This window comes from Condylostylus longicornis, unplaced genomic scaffold, assembly GCF_029603195.1.
Source record: "Condylostylus longicornis isolate FDR11 unplaced genomic scaffold, ASM2960319v2 ptg000044l, whole genome shotgun sequence".
Lineage (NCBI taxonomy): Eukaryota > Metazoa > Arthropoda > Insecta > Diptera > Dolichopodidae > Condylostylus > Condylostylus longicornis.
In genome coordinates, this window is record NW_026578013.1 from 13396677 (window position 1) to 13423121 (window position 26445).

The following is a 26445-nucleotide window of genomic DNA, read 5'->3' on the forward strand; positions in this document are numbered from 1 at the left end:
ATTGAAATTAATTTATTGTAAATTTATTTCTTATATTTCAATTACTTTTAATTAATTTTCTTTTTTATTCTTTTTTTTTTTGTCTTGTAATAGTACAACTATTCACTCTCATATTATTTTGTTTTGTATTATTTGTATTATTTTGTTATTTAATTATGATAAATAACTTTAAATTATACGTCTCTCTACTTTTCTTAATTTTTTCAATCTTCTTTTATTTCATTTTTGACTTTGTACTTTTAGTTCATATCCGGGTTTTTAAGTTGTAATAAAATTGGTAATTTTATATTTGGTAATTGAATTGTTTGTGTATAAAAAACTATGCAAGTGAATAAATTTCGAGTTATAAAATTAATTATTAATTTTTTTATTAAATATCGTTTTCCGCCTTTATTACTTTTATTACTAAGAACTTTTAAATATATTACAATTGAAATAAAATTGAATTTAAGTTACAGTCAAAAATAAATTATTTTAAATGAATTAATAACTCTAAAGATAAAAATGAATTTATCTCAAATTTTTGGAAAACTTTAATGTTAACAAATATTCACAAAATTAAATTAAAAGGTCAACGAAATTAATTCATAAAAGAAATTTAGAAATAATAACATTTACGTTGTTTACTTCATTAATATTATCAGAAAAACTGAGAATTTTAATGGAAAAATTAATAATTTGGTTCAAGTTAAGAAATTTTGGTTATATAGCCATAACTATATTCGACAAATTAAAATTTCTGTTTGTAAATCATCTAATTCCAAAACTTTAATTATTTTCATTACCAATTAAAGAATTAAAATTTTATAAAATTAAGTTCTTAAAATTCGATAACGACATTTAATAAAATTTTAATAATCATCATTAAAATTATTCTTTTTTTTTCATTTTGTATTTCCAAAATGACTATAATATTGTTTTTTAAAACATCATGAATAGCCATTTTTTAATATACAATAGTACATACATAGTTTTTGTGTATTTCATTTTGTTTTTCGTTTTGGTTTTTGGTTTTCTAAAAGACTTTCGAAATTGTATTTCTGGTAATTTTACATTAATAAATTTATGAATATTCATCATATTTACATTTATATTTGTTTGTTTTGTCATCGGTATTATATACGTATATATATATATATATATAATATTTAAGATTAGAATTAAAATGTTTTTCTTTTATTAATGTATACAAAAATTATTGCTTTCCAAAAAGAATTTTAATTATTTTTTTAAAAATCTATTTAATATAATGTTTTTTTTTTATGTTTTCTGATATCATTTATAATTTGTTTACTTATAATTTTTAAATGTATTACTTGTCTTCAAATAAATTTACATTTCTGCTTCGAAAATTTCTTAAATTCAAAATTTTTTCCATTTTTATTGAAATTTCGTTTATACATTCATTACTTTTTTTATATAAATTTATATATTGTGCCTTAATATTAATTTTAGTTTTTCTTTTTTGTCCATTTTTAAAGATTAAAGTTAATTTATGTGTTTCTTTTTTGCTTTGTCTTCTTAAATTTTTTTGTTTTTTGGTTGCGTTTATTTAGTAACATTTCTACTTCTCTTTAATTGTTTTTGTATGTTTTCTTGTTGTTTTTTTTGTAATGTATATCTAAAATTTTGAATTTTATATATTTTTTTTTTCAAATTAATACATATTTATAATGTATATAATTACACAGTTTATATACACATATATATTTATGTAAACTTAATAGTACATAAGTTTTTTGTCTTGCAATCCTAAATATGTAAAAAATGATTTAATTTTTTTTTGTTTTATTTTATTCTTGTAATTTGTGGAATATTTCTTAATATGTTTTAATTTTTTTTTAACCATAACTTTAGATATACAATGTATATTTCGAATTTAATGAATATAAAATATTTGTGATTAAATATTCATTATTTTCCCAATTGTTTTATGTTTATTATATATGTATATATATATATATATATATTGTTCGTATATATATTATAGATTAATTTTATGTAGTGTTTATAATCTAAAAGTTAATTTTTCATACTTGGTAGATAGAAAATTAATTTTAATTTTATAATATAATTATTTCTTTTACATATTCATAATATATAATTTATATTTGCATTTTTGTTTTTTTTTGTTTATTTTTGCCTAGACAATTTAATTATTTATATTTAAACATTTAAAATATTATTAATTCTTTTTCTTGTTCATATTTATATTTTAACAAATTAAATCAACCAAAAAAATAAAATTTAAAATATACTATATATTAAAAATTAAGAGACAAAAATAAAAATATTTTAAAGGGAAAAGAAAAGAATAATATAAAAATAAAGAAATCGAGCAGAATTTTGAATTTTTTTTTAAGAAAATTTCAAACTTGCTTTTTTTTAACTTTCCATTCCAAAAAACATTGTCAAACATTTTTCCTAAAACATTTCTTAAATTTTTTTTTATTAATTTTAATATTATATATTTTATTTTTTTTTTATTTTTTTAATTTTTTTTTTGTTTTTTGTTTTTATTTAATTGATTTGCTAAATTTTTGATAAAAAATTTTGATTTCTAATATAAATTAGTTATGATTTAAATTTTATTTTTTGTTTTTTTTTTCTTTACCTTAAAAAATTTAGATTTAAAATTTTGTTTATATCACAGTGACATTCAGTCTAAATAATTTTGAGTGGATATTAAGTTATTAGCATATTTTGAATAAAATTTTGTTTTTTTTTTCGTTTTCTTTTTTTTTTATAAAGATAAATCTAAAAATGTAATATTTATTTAATTTTTTTTTAAATTTAGTCAAAAAGAAAACAAATAATGGTTAAGAAAAAGAAATTTTTTTTTATAAATTTTTAATTTTAAGAGAATCATAAAGATTTCAACAAATACAAAAGATTCAATTATATAAGTTTTATAGTAATAATTTTCAAAAAATTTTATATATTTCCAAATTAATTATTTATTCCTAAAGGTTAATAACAAAAAAAAATTTGATTTTTTTTTTATCATCTATAAGCGTTCTAATTAGTATACAAGTTGTTCATCAATAATTTATATATGAATAAAGATCAAAACACGTTAATAACATTAATTCCACAATATCTTTCCGAAAAGGTTTATATTTTTAAATTTTTTGCCTTTTTTTTTCATAATTTTTATTCCTAAACATTTAAAACATTTCATCATTTAAAATCCAAAGCGTTCTACAATTCATTTAATTACAATTTTTTTCTTTTCTTTTTTAACTTCATTTTTACAAATCGCACCCGAAACAATAATTTATTTTTCTTTTTTAAATATATCACCGAAATAATAATTTTTTTTTTTGTTAATTGTATACCTTAAGTTTCACAATTTTAAATATGTATTTAATTTTTTTTTTCTTTTTTTTTGATTTATTAAAATTTAGTTTTATTTTCGTGATTTAAAAAATTTTGATACGCTCTTTTAAAAATAAAACTGAAAAAATTAAAGAAAAATAATATAATTAAAAATTAAGAACTTTTAAAATCAAATTTATAAAGTGCAAACATTAAAGAAAAATATGGTATAAAAAGAAACCGAAAATATGAAATTTATTTAATTGAGATAGCAAACAATGTTACTTTGAAAAGCATCTTGAATTATAAAGTTTTAAAAAATTAAAAATATTAAAAAAGAAATTAATCTTTGCAAATTTTGTTTGCAAAAAGAATAGGTTTTACAATTTTAATCAAAATCTAAATAAAATTTGTTTTTATTAAAAATTTGTAAATGTTTTCACCTTATGTTCTTTATAAATATGTGGCTTCATTAAAATTTATACTAAACTTAGTTAAATCAGTCTGTACTAATATTTTTTCGTTATGTTATGAGTAAATTTAATGTTCTAAAACATTTGCTAACATAAAACTTATATAAAGTAGTGCTACTGAAATAAAATTTTGAAATTTGATAAAATAAATTAATAAAAGACGGTATATAATTAATGATTAGAAAAATCAAAATACTTTTATGTTTATACTTAATTAAATTACAGAAACAAAAAAAATTAAAAACTAAAATTAAAATATTAGTTAAAATTTAATATTTATTTATATAAAAACTGAAAATAAAATTATAATATATAAAAATAAAAAACATAATATTTAAAAAAAAATCATTGTTCTTTTATTTAATACATAGAAATAATTATAAAATAAATGATAATAATATCCTATATATATATTTATATTTTATTGTATTTGATAAAAACACTAAATTATAATAAAATTAATAATAAAAACTTAAATATAAAACACAATAAAATTAACTTTTAAATTCTATATATAATACTCATATAAAAGTAACTTATAATAGTATTCAAGTAAAAATATATTATTACAAGTATTTATAATAATAACATTATGTATATCAAAATGATTGAAGAAAGAAATTAATTAAATGCAATAAAATGAAAATTAATAAAATCATACTAAAATATCATAAAAAATATTTAAATATATTTATGGAATATAAAAAATTCGATTTAGAAAAATATGATTTTTAAATGGAAAAAATTTCATATGAAACTTATTCCTGTCTATTGAATTAGTAAAAGATGAAATCAATTAATTAAATTTTGAAGATTGAATTTCATAACAACATTAATTTATAAAATATAGCCACTGTAAAAATTGATATTTAAATGTTAACTCAATTAAGAACACTGTTCTCTAATGCTCATATTCTTACAACAAATTTATTTATTGTACAATTTCTAATATTAAAAATTGCAGTTTATAATAAATATTTTAATATAATTTTTGAGATTTTTGATTTGTACATTTTTTTTTCAAATATTTTTCAGTAGTATGATAGTATAGTTTTTCGAATTTCTTTAAAAATTTCTTGAAAATTAACTTTTTTTAAAAGGCAATTTAACTATTATTTAAAAAAAAAAACAAAGTGAAACCATATTAATTTAAATATGAAACTGAATTCATTACATTATTCATTTTAATATGTATGAAACTGAATCTACCGATAAATTTTAATCAGGAAATGTAAAAAAAGGTATATAAATATTTTTTTTTAAAATAAAAATTATGTTTGCACATAAAAAACACGATTATCAACAAAAAAACAATTTAAAGTAATAATTATATAAAAAATTTAAGAAAATATTGAAAAAATTAATAATATTATGTTGATATATATATATTTAAATATATAAATTCTTGCTTAAATCTTAAAAAAATTAAATAATATTAAAAATTTTCTTCTCTTTTTTTTTTAATTTAATTTTTTAACATATTTATTTCATAAAATATTTCTATCATCAAGCATATTTATATTTGTTTTATTTGCTATTATAATTTTATATTTAAAATTCTTTTTTTTTTTTGTTTAATGAAATTTATAAAATTTTGTGTTCATTTTATTAATTCAAACTCAGACCATTAAAATAAAAATAAAAAAAATATGAAAAACGAATTTAATGTGTTTTAAATCTAATACATTCTTTTTGTTTTTAATATTTTTGGAAATTGAAAAATATGAAAAATAATTAGAGAAATTTATAGATTATGAAGTGAAAATTCAAAAAATGTAAATTTTTTTTCATATTTTTTTTTCAATTTTTGTTTGTTTTTTTTTTACATTTTCTTTTTTTTTTCTTTTGATTCTTAATTATTAGTTACATCACTATAGAAATGACTAAATTCTAAAAAAAAATCTTTTTATTCTTTGTTTTATATTATAATTATGTTTAAATATTTTATTAAATTTTTTGTTTTAATTTAAATAAATTATCAATTTTTTAATAATTTAGGGATGTTTTTTTTATTTTCGTTTGATTTCAACGTTTTATAAAACACATTAAATGCGTTTATTAATTTTTATATGTTGAAATTATTTTTGTATTTCTAATAATTTTGTAATTTTTTTTTATTGTTATATCAATGTTATTATACATATTTCATATTAATTATTTTACTTTAACGCTTAGTTCCGAATATTTTTTATGTATGCATTTTTTCCATATTTATATGATATTTTTATATAAATATTAAATATTTAATATATATATATATATTTTGTAAACATACTTAATCATACAATTTTATTTATATATTTGATTACATTTATGTTTTACAATTATGATTTTATTTAATTTATAAATATATTTATAATTTAATCTTGTTTAATACGTATATTTATTTTTTTGAAGGGTTTACCGTTTTCTTTCCTTGTTTTCATTTTCTTTTTGATTCATTACAATTTTAATATTTTAAATTTAATTTTTTTATTTCTTTAACAGTTAAATAATATTTTTTTTTAGTTTAAAATTAATGAATTGAAAACGAATATTAAAAATGAAAATTGCTTTAATATACAAAATAAAAAAACCGAATAACTGTTTTAACAAAAAAAGCTATTATCAAATTAAAAATTTTTCTCTTTATTATCTAGAAATTTATTATTTTGATTAGAATAAAAATTACAAAAATAGCATTTCAATGCAGGCCAAATCAATTTGAGGTTATATAAAAAAGTTAATATCCGGAATCTAATTTGAAACAACCGAATTCGGAACAATGAAAAACGGCTTACAAATTTATTGAGGGGAAACTGCAAATTTGTTCCAAAATGAATAGAATTTTATTAAAGTTAAAATTAAGAAAAATTCCACTTTCTTAAAAAAATTGTTAACCTACTGGAATTTGCTTGTTTAAGTTTATCAAAAATTTTGTTTTCTATATTATTATAAATTTCAATACAAGTTAATAATTGATGACGAAAATGTTAATTATAAGAAACTTTTTCAATTTTACAAGCTATATTTATTTGAATTGGTAATAAGTGATAGATTTTTATATTTGATAATAGCTACATATTTGTCACATAAATTAAAAAACAAATGAAAATATAATATGGCACAAATAATTTGATAACGGTGAAATTAAGTACATAAACAAAATTAAATTCTTAATCTATCATTATGAATTGGAAGAGTTTTTGTAAGAATTCGTAAATTATTGCACAAAATAATGATAATACTAAAAAATAATATTGGAAGCCTTTTAAGGAAAATGTTAAAAGCAAAAAATTATTTAAGTATACATTTTCACTTTTTTAATTTTAATTTTAAAATTCTTTTAAACAAATAAACAAAATTAATATTATTTGAAGAGAAAAATATAAAAAATTTACATACATTAATTTATTAATTTAATTTTTTATTTCATTTAACAAAAAAACTTGACTTGAAATTAAACAGCCAGATTCAAATACAAACTTAAATAAAATCAACATTAATTCGAAAATTGATTAACCTATAGTTAACAAAACTTTTTCTGTTTAAGGACTACAAAAATATTCTATTTGAAATATTTGTTTTGATTATTTGAAACTAAAATTAAATAATTTTAAAAATACATAATTTAAAAATTAGGAATAAAAAATTGCATTTAAAACAAATAATAATAAATATAATTTTTTAAACAATTAAATTTGAAAATAAAAATTTAGAAATAAGAGTTTTCAAACTTTTATGTGAAATTCAATTAATTTAATTGGCGAGATTATTTTTGTTTTTTGTATGACACTTATATACCAGTGTTTTTTAAAATTTTAGTTAATTTCTTTTGTTATTTGAAGTTTTTGTTTTTGTTTTTTAAATCTTAAAACTTAATAAATTTGATTAAATTTATCATAGAGATCCGAATATTGTATGAGTATGTAATGTTGTGGGTTGTAAAACCGATGCTGCTGTTGCTAGTGTATGACTATGAGATGATTGTATTACGGGCGGAGGTCCTGGTGGTGGAAGTGTTCCTGTTGTTAATGATAATGGCGCAATAACTGTGGCAGCTAAAGCCCCACTAGCTGTTTGAAGAGCAGGTGTCGCTACTGTTACTATTGGCATTGCTGCTGGTGGAGCAGTTGATGATACCGCTGTTGTTGAATTTTGACCACCAACTTGTTGATGGTGTTGACTATGATGATGATGTTGATTATGGTGATGATTATGTTGATGTTGTGATTGAGATGTTGTTTGTTGTATTGTTGTTGATGATGATGTAGTCTGATGATTTGGAGGATGTCACTGCGCTACAACTGTAACTGTATTTGGTTGTCCACCAGCTGCTTGTGCTACAGTTACAACGGAATTGTTTCCTCCACTAGACGCTGTTCCATTAGCTAATGATGATTGATTGCCTGCATGCGCTGCTGAAGGTTGTGGTTGGTGTTGTTGCTGTTGTTGTCCAAAAGCTTGATTAAATGGCGGCCCATAGCATTGTGGGAAATATAATTCATGTTTAACAACTGGACCCATTCTTGGTATTAAATTTGTTTTATTTTCCATTGTTGTTAAAAATTGTGCAGCAGCTGCTGCTGTTGCAACAGCTGGGTTATGTTTCGTTTCAGTATTTGATAAATTATTTGCATGACGACGCGATTTCGATGAATGTGGATTCATATGGTTGTCTATATGCTTTTTGACTTCCTGTTCAGTAGCGAAACGTCGCCTACAGTTTGGCATTGGGCAACAGAATGGACGATCTCCCTAAAATAATACATTCATACATAAAAATATTAGAATTAAATATTTAAAAATGTCAAAGAAAAATGTAGGTTGTTCTTAATGTTTATAAGAATTGTGAGAAAATTTAATACATTGAATTTTTTCACAAAATTTTTTTATTACATGTGTATTTATGAATGGCGTGAATAATATAGAAACAAATAAATTTTTAATATCTACAACTACCTGGTGAGTTCTTGTATGCTGATCGAGAATAGCTTTTTGTCTAAAATCTTTACCACATTGAGCGCATTTATATGGTTTCTCCCCAGTATGAATTCGAACGTGCTGTTAAATATAATAAGAACATTAAACATGTATTTATATGTATATGAATATATTAAAACAGAATATCATATTTTTTAAAATATGAATGTACCTGATTTAATATTGTCCTTTGACGGAAGAACCGTGGACAATACAAACATGCAAAGGGTTTTTCATTTGTATGTATACGTAAATGTTGGGTTAAATGAGATTGTTGTCTGAAACGTTTACCACACTCAGGACATGGATATGGTCTTGATTCAATGTGAATGCAACCATGTTGCAGAAGGGTACTTTTCTGTTTGAATTCTTTTTCACAAATCGGACATCGTACATATAATGGCATCCCATGTTGATTATTGTGATGACCACGTAGTACATCAGGCAGCATCTTTGGATTACCTTTACTATCTTTATAGTAGGCAGTGAAAAACATACCACTTGATTCTGGAGTACTTTGTGAACCATCTTCATTATAACCAATTTCATTCTTTGTATCACCTTCTTCACCTGGAAATGGTACATCCGCTGGCCATAAAGTTGGATGTGGTCCATTTTTAAAAATGAGATGAGGTGAAACATCTGTAATATAAGAAGAAAATTATATTTTAAAAATCTAAGTTTTCTCTAAACTCTTGTTTTCATTATTTATTCAATGTGAAAAAAGCATAGTGTAAGAAAATTTAAATTCTTTTAAAAGGACAAATGAGTCTACTTTGTTCAAAGGATCTACGAAATTATTTTTGGTGTATGAAAGATTGACTATATAATCTACTTAATAAGAATTTCTTTTTTATTTTTGCGTTTTATTCACCCAGGCGAGCTTAGTTTTTTAGTTATCAGTTGTTTTTGTTGTGGGATGGTCTGAATTAAATTAACAATTTAAATATGTGTGACAATTAAAAAAATCTCAAAATTTGGTGCATGGAGTATAATTTTCAAAATCTTAGTTAGGTTTAGATTGCATTCAAACAAAACAGAAAAAAACAGAAGTAATTGGACTTTTAATTCCACTTCAATTCTTCAATACTAAAGTATCCAAGAATTTATTTCGGTATTTGACCAAATTTTGAATTTTTTCAATTCTATCCGTAACTAATTAAAATTGTTTTCATCTCATATTTGAAGTATTACTTCGTAGATACTTTGAACGATATTCACGAAATACATTTAGTAAACTTTTGTTTTTAAAATCCAATCACTTTTGAAAGTAATATTTCATTATGAAAAGCCAATCATTTTCAATTTTTTAATAATTTTAACACTCTGGTTCGAGTTTATTTCAATTTTCAATTCAATTTATTTGTCATTTTTTTGAATTTGGAAAAAAAACCAATATTTTGCTTTAAAAATTTTGAAAAAAAATTTAATTAGCTTTCTTCTTTCTTTAATTTTTTTTTCTTGTTTGTTTTGAAAATTTTGAAATCGGATTTTTAAAATATTTTTGTTTTTAAATTTTGTTTTTTTGTTTTCGTATTTAATTTAAACTGTCGCTCGCCTTGGTGGGTTCGCACATGCTGATTGAGGATGGCCTTCTGGCGAAAATGTTTGCCGCATTCTGGGCATGAGTAGGGCTTCTCACCCGAATGTATGCGAACGTGCTGATTTAGTATTGCTCTCTGCCGAAAACTTCGTGGACAATACGCACATGAAAATGGTTTTTCATTTGCATGAATCCTTATGTGCTGCGTTAGATGAGACTGTTGGCGAAATCTTTTCCCACATTCTGGACATGGATACGGCCTTGCATCGGTATGTATTCTCTCATGTTGTAAAAGGGTGCTCTTTTGTTTAAAGTCTTTACCACAGCTTAAACATTTAAATAAACGCAAATCTGAATGAGGTTTCGTTTTGTGTGTTGATGGTGATGGTGTTGTATTATTTTGATGCATATTGTGACCACTAGCTGGTAATAAATCAGGCATTGCATAAGTTTCAAGACTGCCATTTTGATCAATAGATCCGCTCATTCCAGGTAATACAGGTTTATTCAAATAATGTAGCGGTGGGAAACCTGGTGGTGCTAGCATTGTACTTTGTGGGCCGCTTGGATGCCTTTGAGCGTAATAATTTATTTCAGTTTGTTGTGGTGCGCTAAATGTACCATCATTATTTTGTTGCGGATTGCCATTTTGAAGCTGTTGTTGCTGCTGTTGCTGTTGTTGTTGATTTTGGTCACTATTATGTTGTGTCATTTCAATTGTTCTTTGTTGTTCGCTAGGATTTTGATTTTGTTGTTGGGCATTTTGATTTGTTTGTACATTTTGTTGTAAGCCGTTTACCTTAAAAATTTAATTAAGAATAATTATTGTAAATTGTAAAAATTTTCTAAGAAAAAATGAATTTACTTGATTAATTCTAACATCGTTTTCTTGTACTGTTCCATTCTGTCTTTGCGAGGGATATGGACTGGTTGACGGGGATGGTCCACTCTGTTGGTGTTGGCCATCCCGATTACGATCTGTGTCATTCGGACTATGGGGTTGTTGTTGCTGTTGTGTTTGTTGTTGTTGTTGATGTTGTGCGGCGACAGCCGCTGCTGCTGCAGCTGCTATTTGACTTGTTGCATTATGTTGTGCATTTTGCGCTAAGTGTGTTTGTGATGTTTGTTGTATTGTGGCCGGGTAAACATCGGCACCCCATTGTGTTCCGCCTAATGCTGCTGCATTTCTTTCAGCAGCTTCTTGGGAATCTTTATATAAGACATACGGGGCCCCTGTATCTTGTGATATACAGTACATAATTTGTCGGGGAACTTTTAAGCCTGCCGCCAAACACGCGGCAAATGATGCAGAAAAATTAATTGCCATATTTTTTTTTCTTTTTCCTTCAATTTAAATTTATAATAGAGTTGCGATTTTTTTGGGTTTTTTAAAAGTTTTCTAAATTTGAATATACAAAATTTTGCGGAATTTTTAAATTTCGTCAAAGTTTTACATTGACGAATTTCTAGTTATTTTACTTGCTTATTCCTTTTAGAGTTTACATTTTTTCAGTTTGCCGTAAATAGTTTTCCTTTTTTAAAGTAATTGAATTCTTTTCTACATATTGTTGTCGTAACCAACACACATGTTGTTCCATAATATTTGTTTTTGTAAATAAGATCCTGTAAAATAAATAAAAGATTGCAATTAACAATAAGTTTCAACAAAAAATAATTTTCAATACAAAATTCGATCAGCATTTTTTCAACGGTATATATAAAAATAGTAAGTAGTAAGATCCCGAAGCTACATAAATGACGTAATCCCGTACAAGCAACATTAAATATATAGAAAATTTCAAGAAAAATTTTGTGATGTTAAGCACAAAGTTGTTCTTCTGTATATTAAACTAGGTCATTTTTTTAATTTATTACAAATGCACATTTGATTTATCTTTCAGTTGAAAAACTTTCTCAAATCATATCTACATAGGCATGCGTTTACATGTATTTCATAAACCATAAGGACTGTCCTTTTTTGCAATATTTTCTAAACAAAAAATTTTAAAAGGAGAAATAGCTCCTTTTTTAAAAATTTTATACTGATGCATATCAAAAATGAATTTATCTAATAAACAAGTATTAACTATAGTTGTAGATGATGAACTTTCTAATTAACTCAGCAGACTTATAGTTCTTTCAGTTTCATATTTCAGCAATACATTATTGAAACCCTTTCAGAAATACTTGCTTGCCTGCATTTCAAATTGTTAAAATACTATGTGTTAAGATGATGTTAATAGTGTCTACGTTGAGAATGTTAATTGCAGAGTTGTTTAGTAACATTTGAATATCGGATCAACATTGTATATTGATTAGATTTTTTTATATTTACATACATATAATACAAAACTATCATAATTACTTCATTTTAATCAGCTCATTTTAATCATTCAAATATTATGAGCTACACGAAAATTTGGCAACACCAAACAAAATCTCTCTATGCATAAAACACTTATAAATTTTTAAGACAAAATAACAAAGAAAGAACTAGGCTCAAAAATGGAGAAAGTAAAAAAGACAAAACGAAAATTTTACAAATAAAATAAAATCAAATTTACATAAAAGCAAAACACAATTCAAGAACAAAAATTGCAAAATATTGTCCCTGAAACTAAATAAGAATATATCAGCAACACAATTGGAGGTCATTACTTCGTAAATGTGAAACACAATGACATCATTATAAAATGTAATGCTCGTAATATTAAAGAACTATACTAGGAATTCCAGCACGAGACAGCCTGCAATTCAAATTGGGAAAAATAAGAGAAAATGCTATACGTGAGTATTGAGTTATATAAACCCATAGAATATACATATATATGTATGCATGGATCTAGACATATACATGTAAATTCTTTAACAATATTTGTATTTTTGCAAGCATGTACGTATAAAAGAAGCAATGTAATCAGAATAAAAAGAAAATAAAAAAAATTCTCATTGTTTGAAAATATCGACTCTTTGCTTTCACGTCCACATCTTTTTGAAATAAACCCCCAAAATGCAAAACATAAAAGGCAAGAAAAATAAAAAACATCATGAGTAAAAAATGAAGCAAGCCATTTTCAAGGAGTGTGACTTATTATAAAAAAATTTCAGACAAAACAATATTATACTTTTGCATTTGCATAATAAGTTCACTAGTGTGTGCCAGTGTATAGATAGAATGGTTTTAGGGAGTTTTGGAATAGCTTATTTAAATTTTAGTATTTCATAAATTGAATTTTTTTTTTAAATGTGATATTAATGTGATGAATATACATATGTTTGTATGTTTAAATGAAATCGATTAATTTATTTGTGCATGCAAATATTAAAATTAACTTCTTTTTCAGAGCAGAATAACAGAATTCAAAATATTTAATTTGGTGAACTCACATATCACACTCCTTAATGAATGCAATACATACTCTCTTATTGTATGCCATACGGTCGACAAAAAGCCAAACCAGTAACATTTCATTAATTTTTCACAAAAATTACATAATTAAATAAAAATTAAATAGAATTTTATAGACCGAAAACTACTCAATATCTGTAATTAAACAGTGATGGAACAAAATTACAATACCTAACATCAAATTATACTTTAAGTTTAAGAATATTAAAGACAGCAAAATATGGTTTCTGTTGACAATATTTGATTATTTCGTAGCTCATACTTATTAAACAGTTCATATTACAAATCTGGGTATGCACTTCATAACATACCCAGATGTATCTAGTAAGAAATATGGATACTAAGAATAATATTGTCTATTTTTGCAGATTACTTCTACTGCAATCAACTTGACTAACAGAATTTTACATAGGCTATTTGTTAGTAACAACCATAAAATTTGCGCGTATTTCCGTAAAAATAATTTTGAGGCGTACAAAATATTCTAGTAAATTTTGAAATTACTTAATGGTAAGAATTCATAATGATAGCAGATACAAATTTAAAAATAAAAATATTTGCAAAAGTAAAGATAATGTAAATACATAAATAATTTAGGAATCAATTAAATATTAATTAAATACTCCTGAGTTACAACAAAAACTTTCATAATCGATTTTACTCAATAGAGACACTATGAAAATATATTATTGTGCTCCGTTAATATTAAGCATACTTAACAAATTGAATATATGTATGTGTGTATGTAAGTATTTGTACTTCTAGGTGTATCAAATTAAAACTTAATTGATGGTTTAAAGTGTTGCAGTCAACGAAGTTCGAAAAACACTACGATCGACCATTATATCAAAAATAATATAATTAATTACTGAAAGATAAAAAAATATAAGAAAAATTTAGGAATTTTGTTTTACAATGCAGTACACGGATACACGCATGAACTAAAATAAGGGTACGAACCTTTTCTAATGAAATATGAATTAAATTATTTATGTAGTTTTATATTTGTTATTCTTTTATTTTTCGACAATAATTAACTAGCAAAATTTTTAAAATAAAAATAGCAAATGACACAGACTTATGCCTGTACTTATGAGAAGATATTAAATGCTTAACGGTGGTATTCAATGATTGTAGAACCAGTCCTTTTTTTTACTTCAGTATTTTGTTGGTGTGTATATTTAATACAAAAAAATGGTAAAAGAAGAAGAAATAAAAGAATAAATGAAAATTAAAAAAATATTTGGTTTTTTGTGCTCCCTATAATATTGATGGTGTTCAGCAGTCTCCAGATTATCTCGAATTTATATTCGGCATTGTAAGATTTCAATGTATATGTGTTATTTTTGTACAAAAAAAAATTATAAAAATATTCTCTGTTCGACTTAACATTATGCTATTTTGTAAATAAAATTATATTTTGTACGAACTACGAAAGCGCAAAGCAACCAAATAAAAATAAACGAGCAAAAAATAGCGACAATAATGAAAAAAGATCAGTTCATCAATTTAAAGAAGAAAAATCGCGGAACATGTTTTACTTTCGCAAAAAATAAGTTGGAAAAAAAACGCCATTAAAACAACAAAAAAATGTTCAACTCTAAAATGATTTATTTTTAGATTGTTTTTTCTTTCTTGTTGTTTTTGTTGTTTCCTTTCTGTAGTTTTTATTTTGTAAATATATAATCACTAAAAAATATTATGTATAGATGAATAAACGTGTACAATGTATAATATGTATGATTATATGTATGTGGGTACACTATGTACAATATAAAGAGCTTGCATCATTTGTAAAGGTGACCATTTATGTTTGGTTTCACAAGGTACTGTGCGGGTGAGTTGAGGGATTTATAACTACATCAGGCTATTGTATGGGTCAATTTGCCAATCAATTTAAGCAAAATAATTGAATTTAGTTGGTATAGTCATAAAATCACTATTTTAAGTTTAAATTGAATTTTAAAAGAAATGTCTTCTACTTGTGAAATATACTTTCTTTCTGTACGTCCGTCTGTCCGTCCATCCTTCCGTCTGCGTTTACAAAACTTCTACATCTTTGAAGACAGAAAACTGAAATTTCATATGCATATAAATTTTTGAAAGAAATTTCTCCCCCTCTGTTTTAAAGAAACAATAAACATTTTTTAAATTCTGCAAACACAGAAAAGTAAAGCTGAACTTCTTCTACTACGGCATAGCATAATTGATCTTTAAAAAAACGAAAAAATTAACCAATACTAAGATCCATTTGTTTTCGTTTCAAATTTTTAATTACACTTTTCTTCTGGACAATAACTAATTTTTTTCCATCTCCACCCTCTCTCAAAATATCGCCTATCAATATTTGTAAAATTTATATTTCGACACCTTGTATTCCCAAAACTGCAAGCTTTCCCAAATTTCTACAAATACAATCAAAAAATATAATTATTTTTCTTAACTCATTTAACACAATTAACCCTTGAATTCGGCCTTTATATTAACACATCTTTCAATTTTTTCATCTTTGCCTCATCCTAAATTTATGCAATCTTTAAAGTATTTTCGTATATAAATGAAAGTATGTAATTTTAATAATGTATATATTATATATTGATGTAATTTAATATTGTACATAATATGTATGTACATATATTATTTTTAAAAATAATGTTTTCACTTATCGGTGGAAAAACTGATTCTTTATAAAATATTGGTTTAACCCAACTTTATTATTCTTTTAATTTCATATTAAATCAGATTTTATTATTTTTGCAATTTCAGAACTATGCCAAACTAAGTAATTAATTTTAATAGAGTCGCAGAATACATTAATTATGTAGATTGAATTGTGTAGAATCCAAATGTATAATAATATAATTAAAAAGAATAACAAACCCAACTTAGGAAGTTTTTGCTGTAATCATATAATTTTAATTTAAGACAAAATTAACTGCAGTTAAACCAATAATTTTAGTCAACAATATGTTTAAAACATAAGAATATATGAATATAACAAATATTCAAATTAATTTCAAGAAAATTTTAATGTTAATTAATATTTATATTTAAATATGTAAATTGCCTTTTGAATTATATATTATGGAACACTTTAATTTAAAGCTACAGCAGAACATTAAAATTTAACAGTTTTGTGCCTTTCACCGCTAATTGCAAAGACAGAACCAAATCGGTGAACAGCAACCACAGACGATTTCCGTTGTTCACAGTGGACACAGAAAAAATAGAGAACATGGAAACACATAACAGTTAAGATATTTTAAAATTTTTTAATGGCTTACATATTGAGGAAAAATCAGATTGAAAAATATTGAATTGAAAAAAAAAATATTTTCTTGCTGATAATCAAGGCATAAGAACAACACCTTCATTTTATAAATTATGTACATCAATATGCATTTTGAGAAAATGGTAACTCTACAATATATAAAAAGGAATTTATAGATATAAATCATATGTATATATAATTTATGTAAAAAGAAATACATTTGTATGTAGGTATGTATTGAAAATATAAAACAAACACAAATTCAAGCAAATATAGTTGAATATTATAAATTACACATATAGAATTGGTTTTTAAATGAATTATTACTTTGCATGTTCGTAACAATTTAAACAGAGTGGCTTGAAAATATACATTTAGTTAAATATTTAGCATTATAATAAGAAAGTGTGTATGAATACGTACATACATTATAATGATTGCAAAAAAAATAATCATTATATATGTACATATATTGAAATATAAGTTTATATTTATATAAGTATATATATTTAGAATATATACACAAACACAAAATTCTTTTGTGTTTTGCGAATTTATTTTTTTTTCGGTAACACACTAAATTAATATTAACGAACGCTATTATTAAAAAAACATAACCGGTATATTATTAGAATGTGGTATGTACACACATATACATCTACATGTTGTTATGTTTGGGAATAATTTGCATTAAATTTAATAAATAGCAAATTAACAAAATTAGAAAAGTAATCATTTACGCTTTTACTAATATAAAATAATATTCGTTTTTTAGGACAGATAAGTACAGCATTATGTAATATGAACAAATAAAATATACTTATATGCATGTACATAGTTGCACGTGTAGATAAGGATCTTTTACTAATGTACTTATGTTTGTATGTATTTCACATAAAAATGTTTGTAAAAATATCATAATTTAGAAATGTGAAAATTTGTAAAAATGATTTTTTCGCTAAAAGATCACCAAAATAGTTGCCTATGTAGCACAGTTTGCAAAATTTTCAATAGAGCAAAAGCTTATACATACATTGTATGTACATATATATATGTATAAATTATATGATGCTGGTAAAAGCTTTAGATTTTTGATAATATGGCGTAAGTATTTATCAAATTCAATTTAACACATTTCTTTCAAATGTACTATATGGTTAATATAGCACATTAAATATATGTAAGTATGGATGTACATACGTATGTATAAAATTAATGTTTTCAATAAAAAGTGATAAATTTCGTTCAAATTGAAAAAAAATTCCTTAGAGAATCAAAAAAATATCAAAAAAATATATGCAGACATATATGTATATGAATACCACATATTACTTGTATTTAATAATAATATGAAATAATCGCATATGACACATTAAATATGATTATTTGATATTAAAATAGAAATTATTTTAATACTCCCCTATAAAAGACTTCTATTTCTAGACCTTTGAAATATTCTAAATGTAAAAATATCTCTTTTGAAACATTCGTAAAGTAGGTAAATTACAGTGGGTGCCAATTAAATATTTTAAAAAAACAAAGTTTTATGTCACTGAAGTGTTGATAAATATGAAAAATTTGTCGTTTCTTATAATTTAGGAGTATGCAATCTCTTCTTATATGTGTACTATGTATGTATATAAATATAATTTTTTCAAAAGTTTTATCATTATTGAAATTAAAATAATTAACTTAATAAGTTTTGCGATTTCGGAGCTAGTAATGACAATACGGAAAAGTAACTTTCTCATAAACACAATCAAAATTTTGATATTAATTCGTCTCTTATAAATTCTAAAGCAAATTTATGCTTAATACAATTTCGAAAATAATTTTAAGTTGACGTAGTCATTAAAAATGAAGAGCTGAGTTTGAGTACGGACCATATACCCATACATACATACTTATAAAAAAAATTAATATTTGTAAAGAAAAAGTGAAGATGAATAGAGATTCTTTAGAATAAAGATTAAGGCAATGTTCCCACCACATAACTAAGTAAACAGAAATTAAAGACCTCATTCGATAAAACTAGTACAATTAAAAATTACTGTAACGATAACGGGAATGACTAAACAATGCACAAATTTTAACCGGTATTCTTTGTTTCAACTCTAAAGCCTCTTAATAATAAAAAAGATTCGCCAATTTTATTGAGCTGAAAAATTATTTAATGTGGAAATGTTAAAATCTTACCAATCGATTATGTTTCAAAAAAGTCCATTAGTAGCTCTGTAAACGATAAAAAGAAAAAAGTTTTATAATTAGTTTTCCATTGTTGAAAATTTGATAAAAAAATTCTTAATAAAAACAAAACGTTTGCAAAATTTGAAATTTCAAAATGTTTATCATTGAAATTATTGACAAAAAATTTTAAATTAAAGTTTTTCCTAGATTTATTTTAAAAAAGTGGTGATTTTTTCACTTTCGCTAAAAATACAATATTTTTAAGTTACTTTTATAAATTTTGAAATTTATTCAAACTATTTATATAAACACGCGCAACACCTTACAAAAATAAAATTTACAATTTAGGTAAAAAATTTACGATAATTATTAAGAGAAGTATGCGTCAAATTGAATAGTCCAAAACAAAAATCTAAATAACAAATTATAAATGTGGCATTTTTACATGTTCTTTAGACCTCCACAATATAAAAAAAAACGAAAAAAAATTATAAATAGGTATCTCATGAATAGTAAAAGAACGAAAATGTGACGTACATTAGTTACACACGTAGAAACAATTAAGAACCTATAAATTTATGCATTTTATGAAATTGTTTTTTGTTTCTACATTCTTAAAATTAATATAAATTTAGCATTATCAATATTGCTAAATTGGTCAGGTATTATGATTCAGTTATGAGGTTTGAACCTTAAATTGCAAATTGTAATTTTTTAAACCAGGCATATCATACTGAAATACGCACCACGGGCCACAATTTATATTTATCTCCTCATATAAAATATTAATAAATAAACGATTAGAAATATTGAAATCTTAAATGAAATCTTCTCACAATTACAATGTTAATTCAATAAAAAAACTTTTAAAATATAATAAATAGTTTTCGATCAGTTGTATACAGTCATTTTTGTTATGCTTATAAATATTTTGGTTCAATGGTTCATTATAAAATGTACGTAATTTAATAAAAATGTTGAATCGCACATTGTTTGCATGCCAAATCTCAACTCGGCTCATATGAACACAACTGTATAATTACAAAAGAACTTTTTAATAATGACAATTATTAGAAATAGTTATTGTTATTCTACAGCAATTTTTTAGGTTAGAAAAAATGTACAACTGCAAACTCTAAAAAAAATGTGATTATAAAATAGATATAGTCTCTAATTTAAATGACTTTCAACCTTGTATTACTGTTAGACAAAAATTTTAAAATTATTCATTCTCTTAGCGTAAATAACTGACTAACTCCTCCGAATTAAACTTTAAAAAATAAAGTTGGTTCAAACCAATGGTTTGTATTGTAGCACTTTTCACTTAAACAAGTGAAAATACTGCTTTTAAATACAGTCTAGTATATCTACCACACTTTTAAAATTATTTTCATTCATAAACGAAACTATTTCTAGGATGGCATATATTTAGGATGAACAATTTAAGCAGTCTTTGAAATAAAGCAAAAATTAATATAAAGAGGGGTTAACATAATGCTGTTGAGAAAAGTAATTATTTTTTAATGTCATGGAATTTACCGTTAGCTTTTTGCGTTTATAGAAATTAGAAAAAATTTGCTGTTTCGGAGATATAAGGCGTCAAAAATTAAAATTTTACAAATATCAAGAGACGATAACTTGAGAGGGGCTGGAGATGGAAAAAAATTTTCTTCCAACAAAATAAAGTATTTATTAGTGTCTAAAAGCTGTTGAAATTCCAGGCTCCTACAATCTGGGATCTAGAAGAAAAACGAAATCAAAAATTTGGAAAAGATGGATTTTAGATAACTGTAAATTTAAACGGCCATTTCGCTTTTTTAAAGTTTGACTAGAGTATGCCGCAATAGGAGAAGCAAGCCGCTGCCTTTCTGCAATAAATAGTCAAAAAATGGCATTTTTAGGGTTTTGGTGGGTGTATAACTTCTAGAGGGGGGGGGGGGGGAGATAGGTAAAAATTTTGTTCTACGGAAATAAGTTTCTAGTAAAGATCTTTATATTTTCAGCTTTCTATCTTCAAGAGTGTAGAAGTTTTGCAAACAGACTCACGGACAGACGGACGGACAGAGTGAAACTAATCACAGAGTGAATAAGCACTTTTTTTCAAAAAAATTTTTGGAAAAGTGCTAAAAATTAATAATTTAATTTTTTTCTAAGTTTATTTGCAAAAACAAGTTGTATAGTCTAGTCTAGATAAAATTTTACAGAGATAGAATAATAGTTAAAAAGTATCCAATGTACGTCAGTGTCTTAAATTTTGAATTTAAATTGCCGCATCAAAAATAAATTTCTAAACTGTTGCCAACGAAAAATTATTGTCTCTAAATTATAATTTGAAATCATAAGATTTGGTATTTTTTGCAATTGCAATCCTCCGATCATTTTTGCCATACTTCATATTCGAAGATCATTGCAGACTTTAAATATTAATCTAACAGTTGTATAAAGTACAATTTGAGTAAGCTTAAAATTTAACCGTTAATCTTGTATTTTAATTGAAAAATATTTAATAGTTTTCTTAAAATTAACTTGACTTAGGTTGAAATTACATATATGTATATGTTTTTGCCTGCTTGTTGATTTTCAAGCTGATAATTTTTCTGGTTGAAACCAGCCTAAACGAAACATGAACCGCTTAATTTAGCCAGTTTTCAGAATGGCTAAATAATAAATAGGCAGTCTTAGCGCCATTTAATTTTACAATTCTTGCGTTTCCGATTACGGTCCATGTACGGTGAACATATGTAGGTATGCAGCTATTATACATTTTCAACAATTACCCTATATATATTTCGGAAGTGAAAACTTAAAATCCAGAGCATTACCTAAAACTTATTAAATTTTATAACAAAATTTTTCACATACTATTTAAATAACTAATGTATAGGTAGTTACTTGCTAATAAGAGCTTTGCATATAAAATATTACAAATATTAAGCATGCCTATATACATATACGTACACACAAATATACATATGTAAGAACATAAGAAAGTAGTACATTTTACTAAAACGTTGTTTTCTATTCTAATATAAACTTTCATATCGCTTTGTATGTACATAAATATACCTACGTATATGTAAATTAATAACAAAACAAATTTCAATTCATATACATAGTCGAATTGATATAGGCAACATATGTATCTATGAATGTATGTATATTTGTACAATGTACATATTTGAAGCAAAAATTAAAGCAGATAAAAAAACGAAGAAAAAAAAAAATTAAAATATCGCGAATATGAATGAGACTTAGTTTTATGATGATCAACAAGTCAATACAACGCACTTATATACATCATGTGCTTACATACATATGTATGTATATACACTTAAGTATATAAATTGTGCTTTTAATATTCAAGTAAGGTAATCCAAATTAAAGTGAATTCAAAATAATTATTGTTGTTAATTTTTTGGAAAATTAATGACATCAAATTAAATTAAATTTGTGGTTTTAATTTACTTTCATTTAATAACGAAGTAATTTTGTTCAATTTTAATATTAAATAATAATGAAATTATAAATGAATTTAATTATTTTTTATGAAATTTATAAAATTTCCCTAAAATTGTTTTAGTTAGAAATTCTCAATTATTATACATAGTGCTTTTATCTAAAAGGTAATTTACCACCCAATATTCGTAGGGACCTACTTAGTAAATATAAATTAATTCAATGTTTAGCTCTTGTGCACGTCACCACATTATTGAAACAAATTATTTTTTTAAATACTTATTATACTACATTAGTTATTACACATATACATTAAAAACCGACTTTAAAGCGATAGCAGTTTCCAACACCCGCATTTGTTAATTGAAAAATACAAAAATTTTTAATAATTTTGCTATATTAAGAATCGACATTAAGGCAATGGTATTTTACCAACACTGAAAACTATCCAATAGCTTACTAGTTCAAATTATTTGGAATAGATAAGCCTGAGCGGACGATTAAAAACTTAATTAATTATTTTCTAAAAACACAATTGTTATTGTCTATATTGGTTAATAACAAAATCTCACCTTTTTAATTTCCAATATTTTTAATATTTTTGATTATTTTTCTCAAAAAAATAAAAACACAGAGAAAAAAAATATTTACAAATAAACAAAAAGTGAAAAAAAAATTTGCCGGCCGGTTTATGAAAAAAAAATCTATAAATTTTTGTTTTTTTATTTTTTCATATTTTCATTTTATTTTTTTTTTTTTCTGTTTTATTTTAAGGTTTATTTTTTTTCTATACTTTTATTTTTTTACCTTAAACTTTAATCACAAAGCACAATTTCTCAAAACAAACCTTTAATAAAGCTCAAAATTTATTTTTTTTTTCATTTTCTGTTACAATTTTTTCTCTTTTTTTTCTTCTTCTTTTAAAAGTCTATTAAAAGTACAGTGCAATCGAATAAATACGACAAAAATAAAGAAAAAAAAATATGTAATACGTAGGTGCAGAAATGTAAACACAGAGAACCGCCAAAGTTCAATATTGAAAACAACGATGTGAAAAATAAAAACAAACTATAAAAATAATAACAGCAATATGTTTCTAATGAAAATGTGAAAATGTATAGAAGAAATCGTTATTAAACAAAAAAAATATATTTTGTTGTTTTTCTAAACTTCTCTCTACACTATGAGTTACGAGTGTATACACAGCTATGTATATAACCGTTTACATATTTACATTCATTTATTTATATGCACATATCTAGTCCAAATTTTAACCAAAAATTCCAAAAATAAAAAAATAAATATTATATTATGTAAATAAAACAAATAATAATAATAAATGTGATATAAATATAATATCAAAGCGCGTTTATTATCGTTAAGACACAGAAAAAAAAATATAATATATAAAATAAATATTGAAAATAAAAAAATTTAATGTACTTTTTCTTATTATTTTATTTATTTTCTTATTTCTTTAATATTACGAAGCGTAAAGGGGAAGACATACTGAATGCGATTTACAATCGTTGATGTCGTTATCGTTGTTATTTTCAATATTTTTGGTTCGTTTCATTTTCATCGTTATATTAAGCGTCGTCGTCGTCATCATCATAGATTTCTCAAATACCAAAATAAAAATAAGTATTATGTACATATTAAAATTATAATAATACAGACACAATATGTACATAATGTGCTCCCAAAAAAAAATTATTTTTGCAATAGTGTACAATATAAAAATGGTATTATAAAAATATACATTGGTTTTAATTCTGTAACTCTATATTTATAATGACTTTAATACGAATAAAATCGTATGTAGAGAAAAGTTTTAAGAATAATAAAAAAAAATAAATACATACAGGCATACCTTATATTATATGCTTATAAAAACGAAAAATACATTACCAAAATTTTAATAGAAGGAAACAGAAAACTAAACACACGAAAACTACCTACACACATAAACAAAAAAATTAAAAAACAAAACAACAAACATTTTTGCACATCTTATTTGTCTTATAACAATATTAATTTTTTTTTTTTTCATTTTAAATACAATGTTATTATCTCAATAAAATGCGTCACCCGTCACGTTCACGTAACGCAAATGTAAACCAAAATTAAAAAAATTCTAAAAATTCGGAGAATGAAAGCTTTTTTTCCCGCCATCACTAACACTCATGCAATTCAATGAAATACACCTTTCTTTTATTCGACTTTTTATGTTATGCATTTAATTTTACTACACTCTACAAGTCTACATGGTATTTTGTACTGTACTAAAAAAAAAGCACAGCAGGGCATGACATTAACAGAATTGAGAGACAAAAATCAAACCTAAAATTTTAAGATTAGAGAGGAAAAGAAAATAAAAGTCATAATAAAATGGAAAATGATTACAAAATAAGTACACATACTGACACACATACATAATTGTATCTAGTGTTATAAATGAAAAATGAGAAATTTATCTAACTTGCAATTTCGTTGCATGATTCTCGTTCTCGATACAAAAAGCACTAGGCAAGCATTGAAACAGATAAATAGTATATTAGTACGTGAATACTTATGTACATATATACATAAAATAAGTAATAAAAGGAATGAACAAAAATTGAATTAAGTAAGTACAGGAAAATAATAAAAAAGTAGAATTTAGCTAGAAAGGAAAAAACATAGAGAGGATAACATAAAGTAACATAGCAATAGCAAATAATTTCGAAATAAAATACCGAAATGAAAAACCAATACTGGATAAAATTTTTACTTTAGAAAATGGTTTAAATAAAAGAATAGAACAAGAGAGAGATGAATAAGAAAAGAGAGAAAAAGAACGAAATGTCCGAAATTGCTACAAAATAATAAAAGAGAAAGAGATAAAGAAAATACAGAAAGAGAAATTTCGCATTCGTAAAATCATGTTTATAAAATAAAGTACAGAAAGAGGAGGAGAAATGCTGTTGAGTTGAATGAAATTGGAAGAGAGCTGAATAAATTAAATTTGATAAAAGAAAATTATAATAAAAATATATTGAGAAAAGGAATTTTTCCTAAAATTCAAATATGCATGCATTCACATACACTATATACATATGTATACGGGCATAAATATATTTAAATACTTGCTTACGTATACTTACTATGTGAAAATACATAAGTACATAAAATAGCCTTTTTTTCATATTTAAATTTCTAAATTAAAAAAATAAAGTTAAATGAGAAAATATTCTTATCTTGCCTTGCGAATATCACATTATGTATTTTGTATGTTTTCTTCAAAAGAGTATAACATTGTATTGTAAGAGTAAATGTAACACATAGTATTTTTGTGAATTGTGTGAAATAAAAAATATGTACTTATTAAATAATAATAAAATAAGAAAAAATATAAAAGAAAAGCGACAAACAAAAAATATGTATAAACATACATACTTATGTACACATTATGTATAAAAATAAAGGCATACAAAATATATGTACATATGTAAAGACTTTTTGTTATAATGGAAAAACTGAAGAAATATGAAAATTACTTTGAGAAATAAAGTTTTTTGTAGATACTATTTCCACATCATGTGTAAACATACATATATATATTATATGTATATAAATAGTTTTTTACATATTATATGTACATATAGCTATACATAATATATTTATGTAACACCATGATTTTTACATAAAATTGCGTTTCGGAGAAAAGTACAAAAATTTTTTTTATTTTTTTTTTTGGTAGATATATATGTATATGGTAAATACATACATCCATACAAAAGTAATTAATATTGAATTGTGCACATGCATTCAATATACATACATA

General features: G+C 23.4%; 1 protein-coding gene across 6 annotated transcripts in view; it reads right to left on the reverse strand.

The window, feature by feature from the left end:
• Positions 1–7440: 7440 nt before the first annotated feature.
• The window catches only part of LOC129610146 (zinc finger protein 250), an 86734-nt gene continuing 67729 nt past the window's right edge, over positions 7441–26445 (reverse strand). Inside the window, exons 1-7 of one of the 6 annotated variants that reach the window (XM_055522543.1) lie at positions 23192–23285; positions 19173–19208; positions 11162–11919; positions 10312–11095; positions 8926–9395; positions 8730–8834; positions 7443–8528 (exon numbers count right to left, since the gene is read on the reverse strand). In XM_055522543.1, coding sequence (XP_055378518.1) covers positions 8064–8528; positions 8730–8834; positions 8926–9395; positions 10312–11095; positions 11162–11623 — 2286 coding nt within the window. In that variant the 5' untranslated portion in view covers positions 11624–11919; positions 19173–19208; positions 23192–23285 and the 3' untranslated portion in view covers positions 7443–8063. Of the gene's footprint in view, positions 8529–8729; positions 8835–8925; positions 9396–10311; positions 11096–11161; positions 11920–19172; positions 19209–23191; positions 23286–26445 lie in introns of those variants that run through there. The other 5 variants (XM_055522546.1, XM_055522544.1, XM_055522547.1 and 2 more) reach the window with 5 other exon arrangements.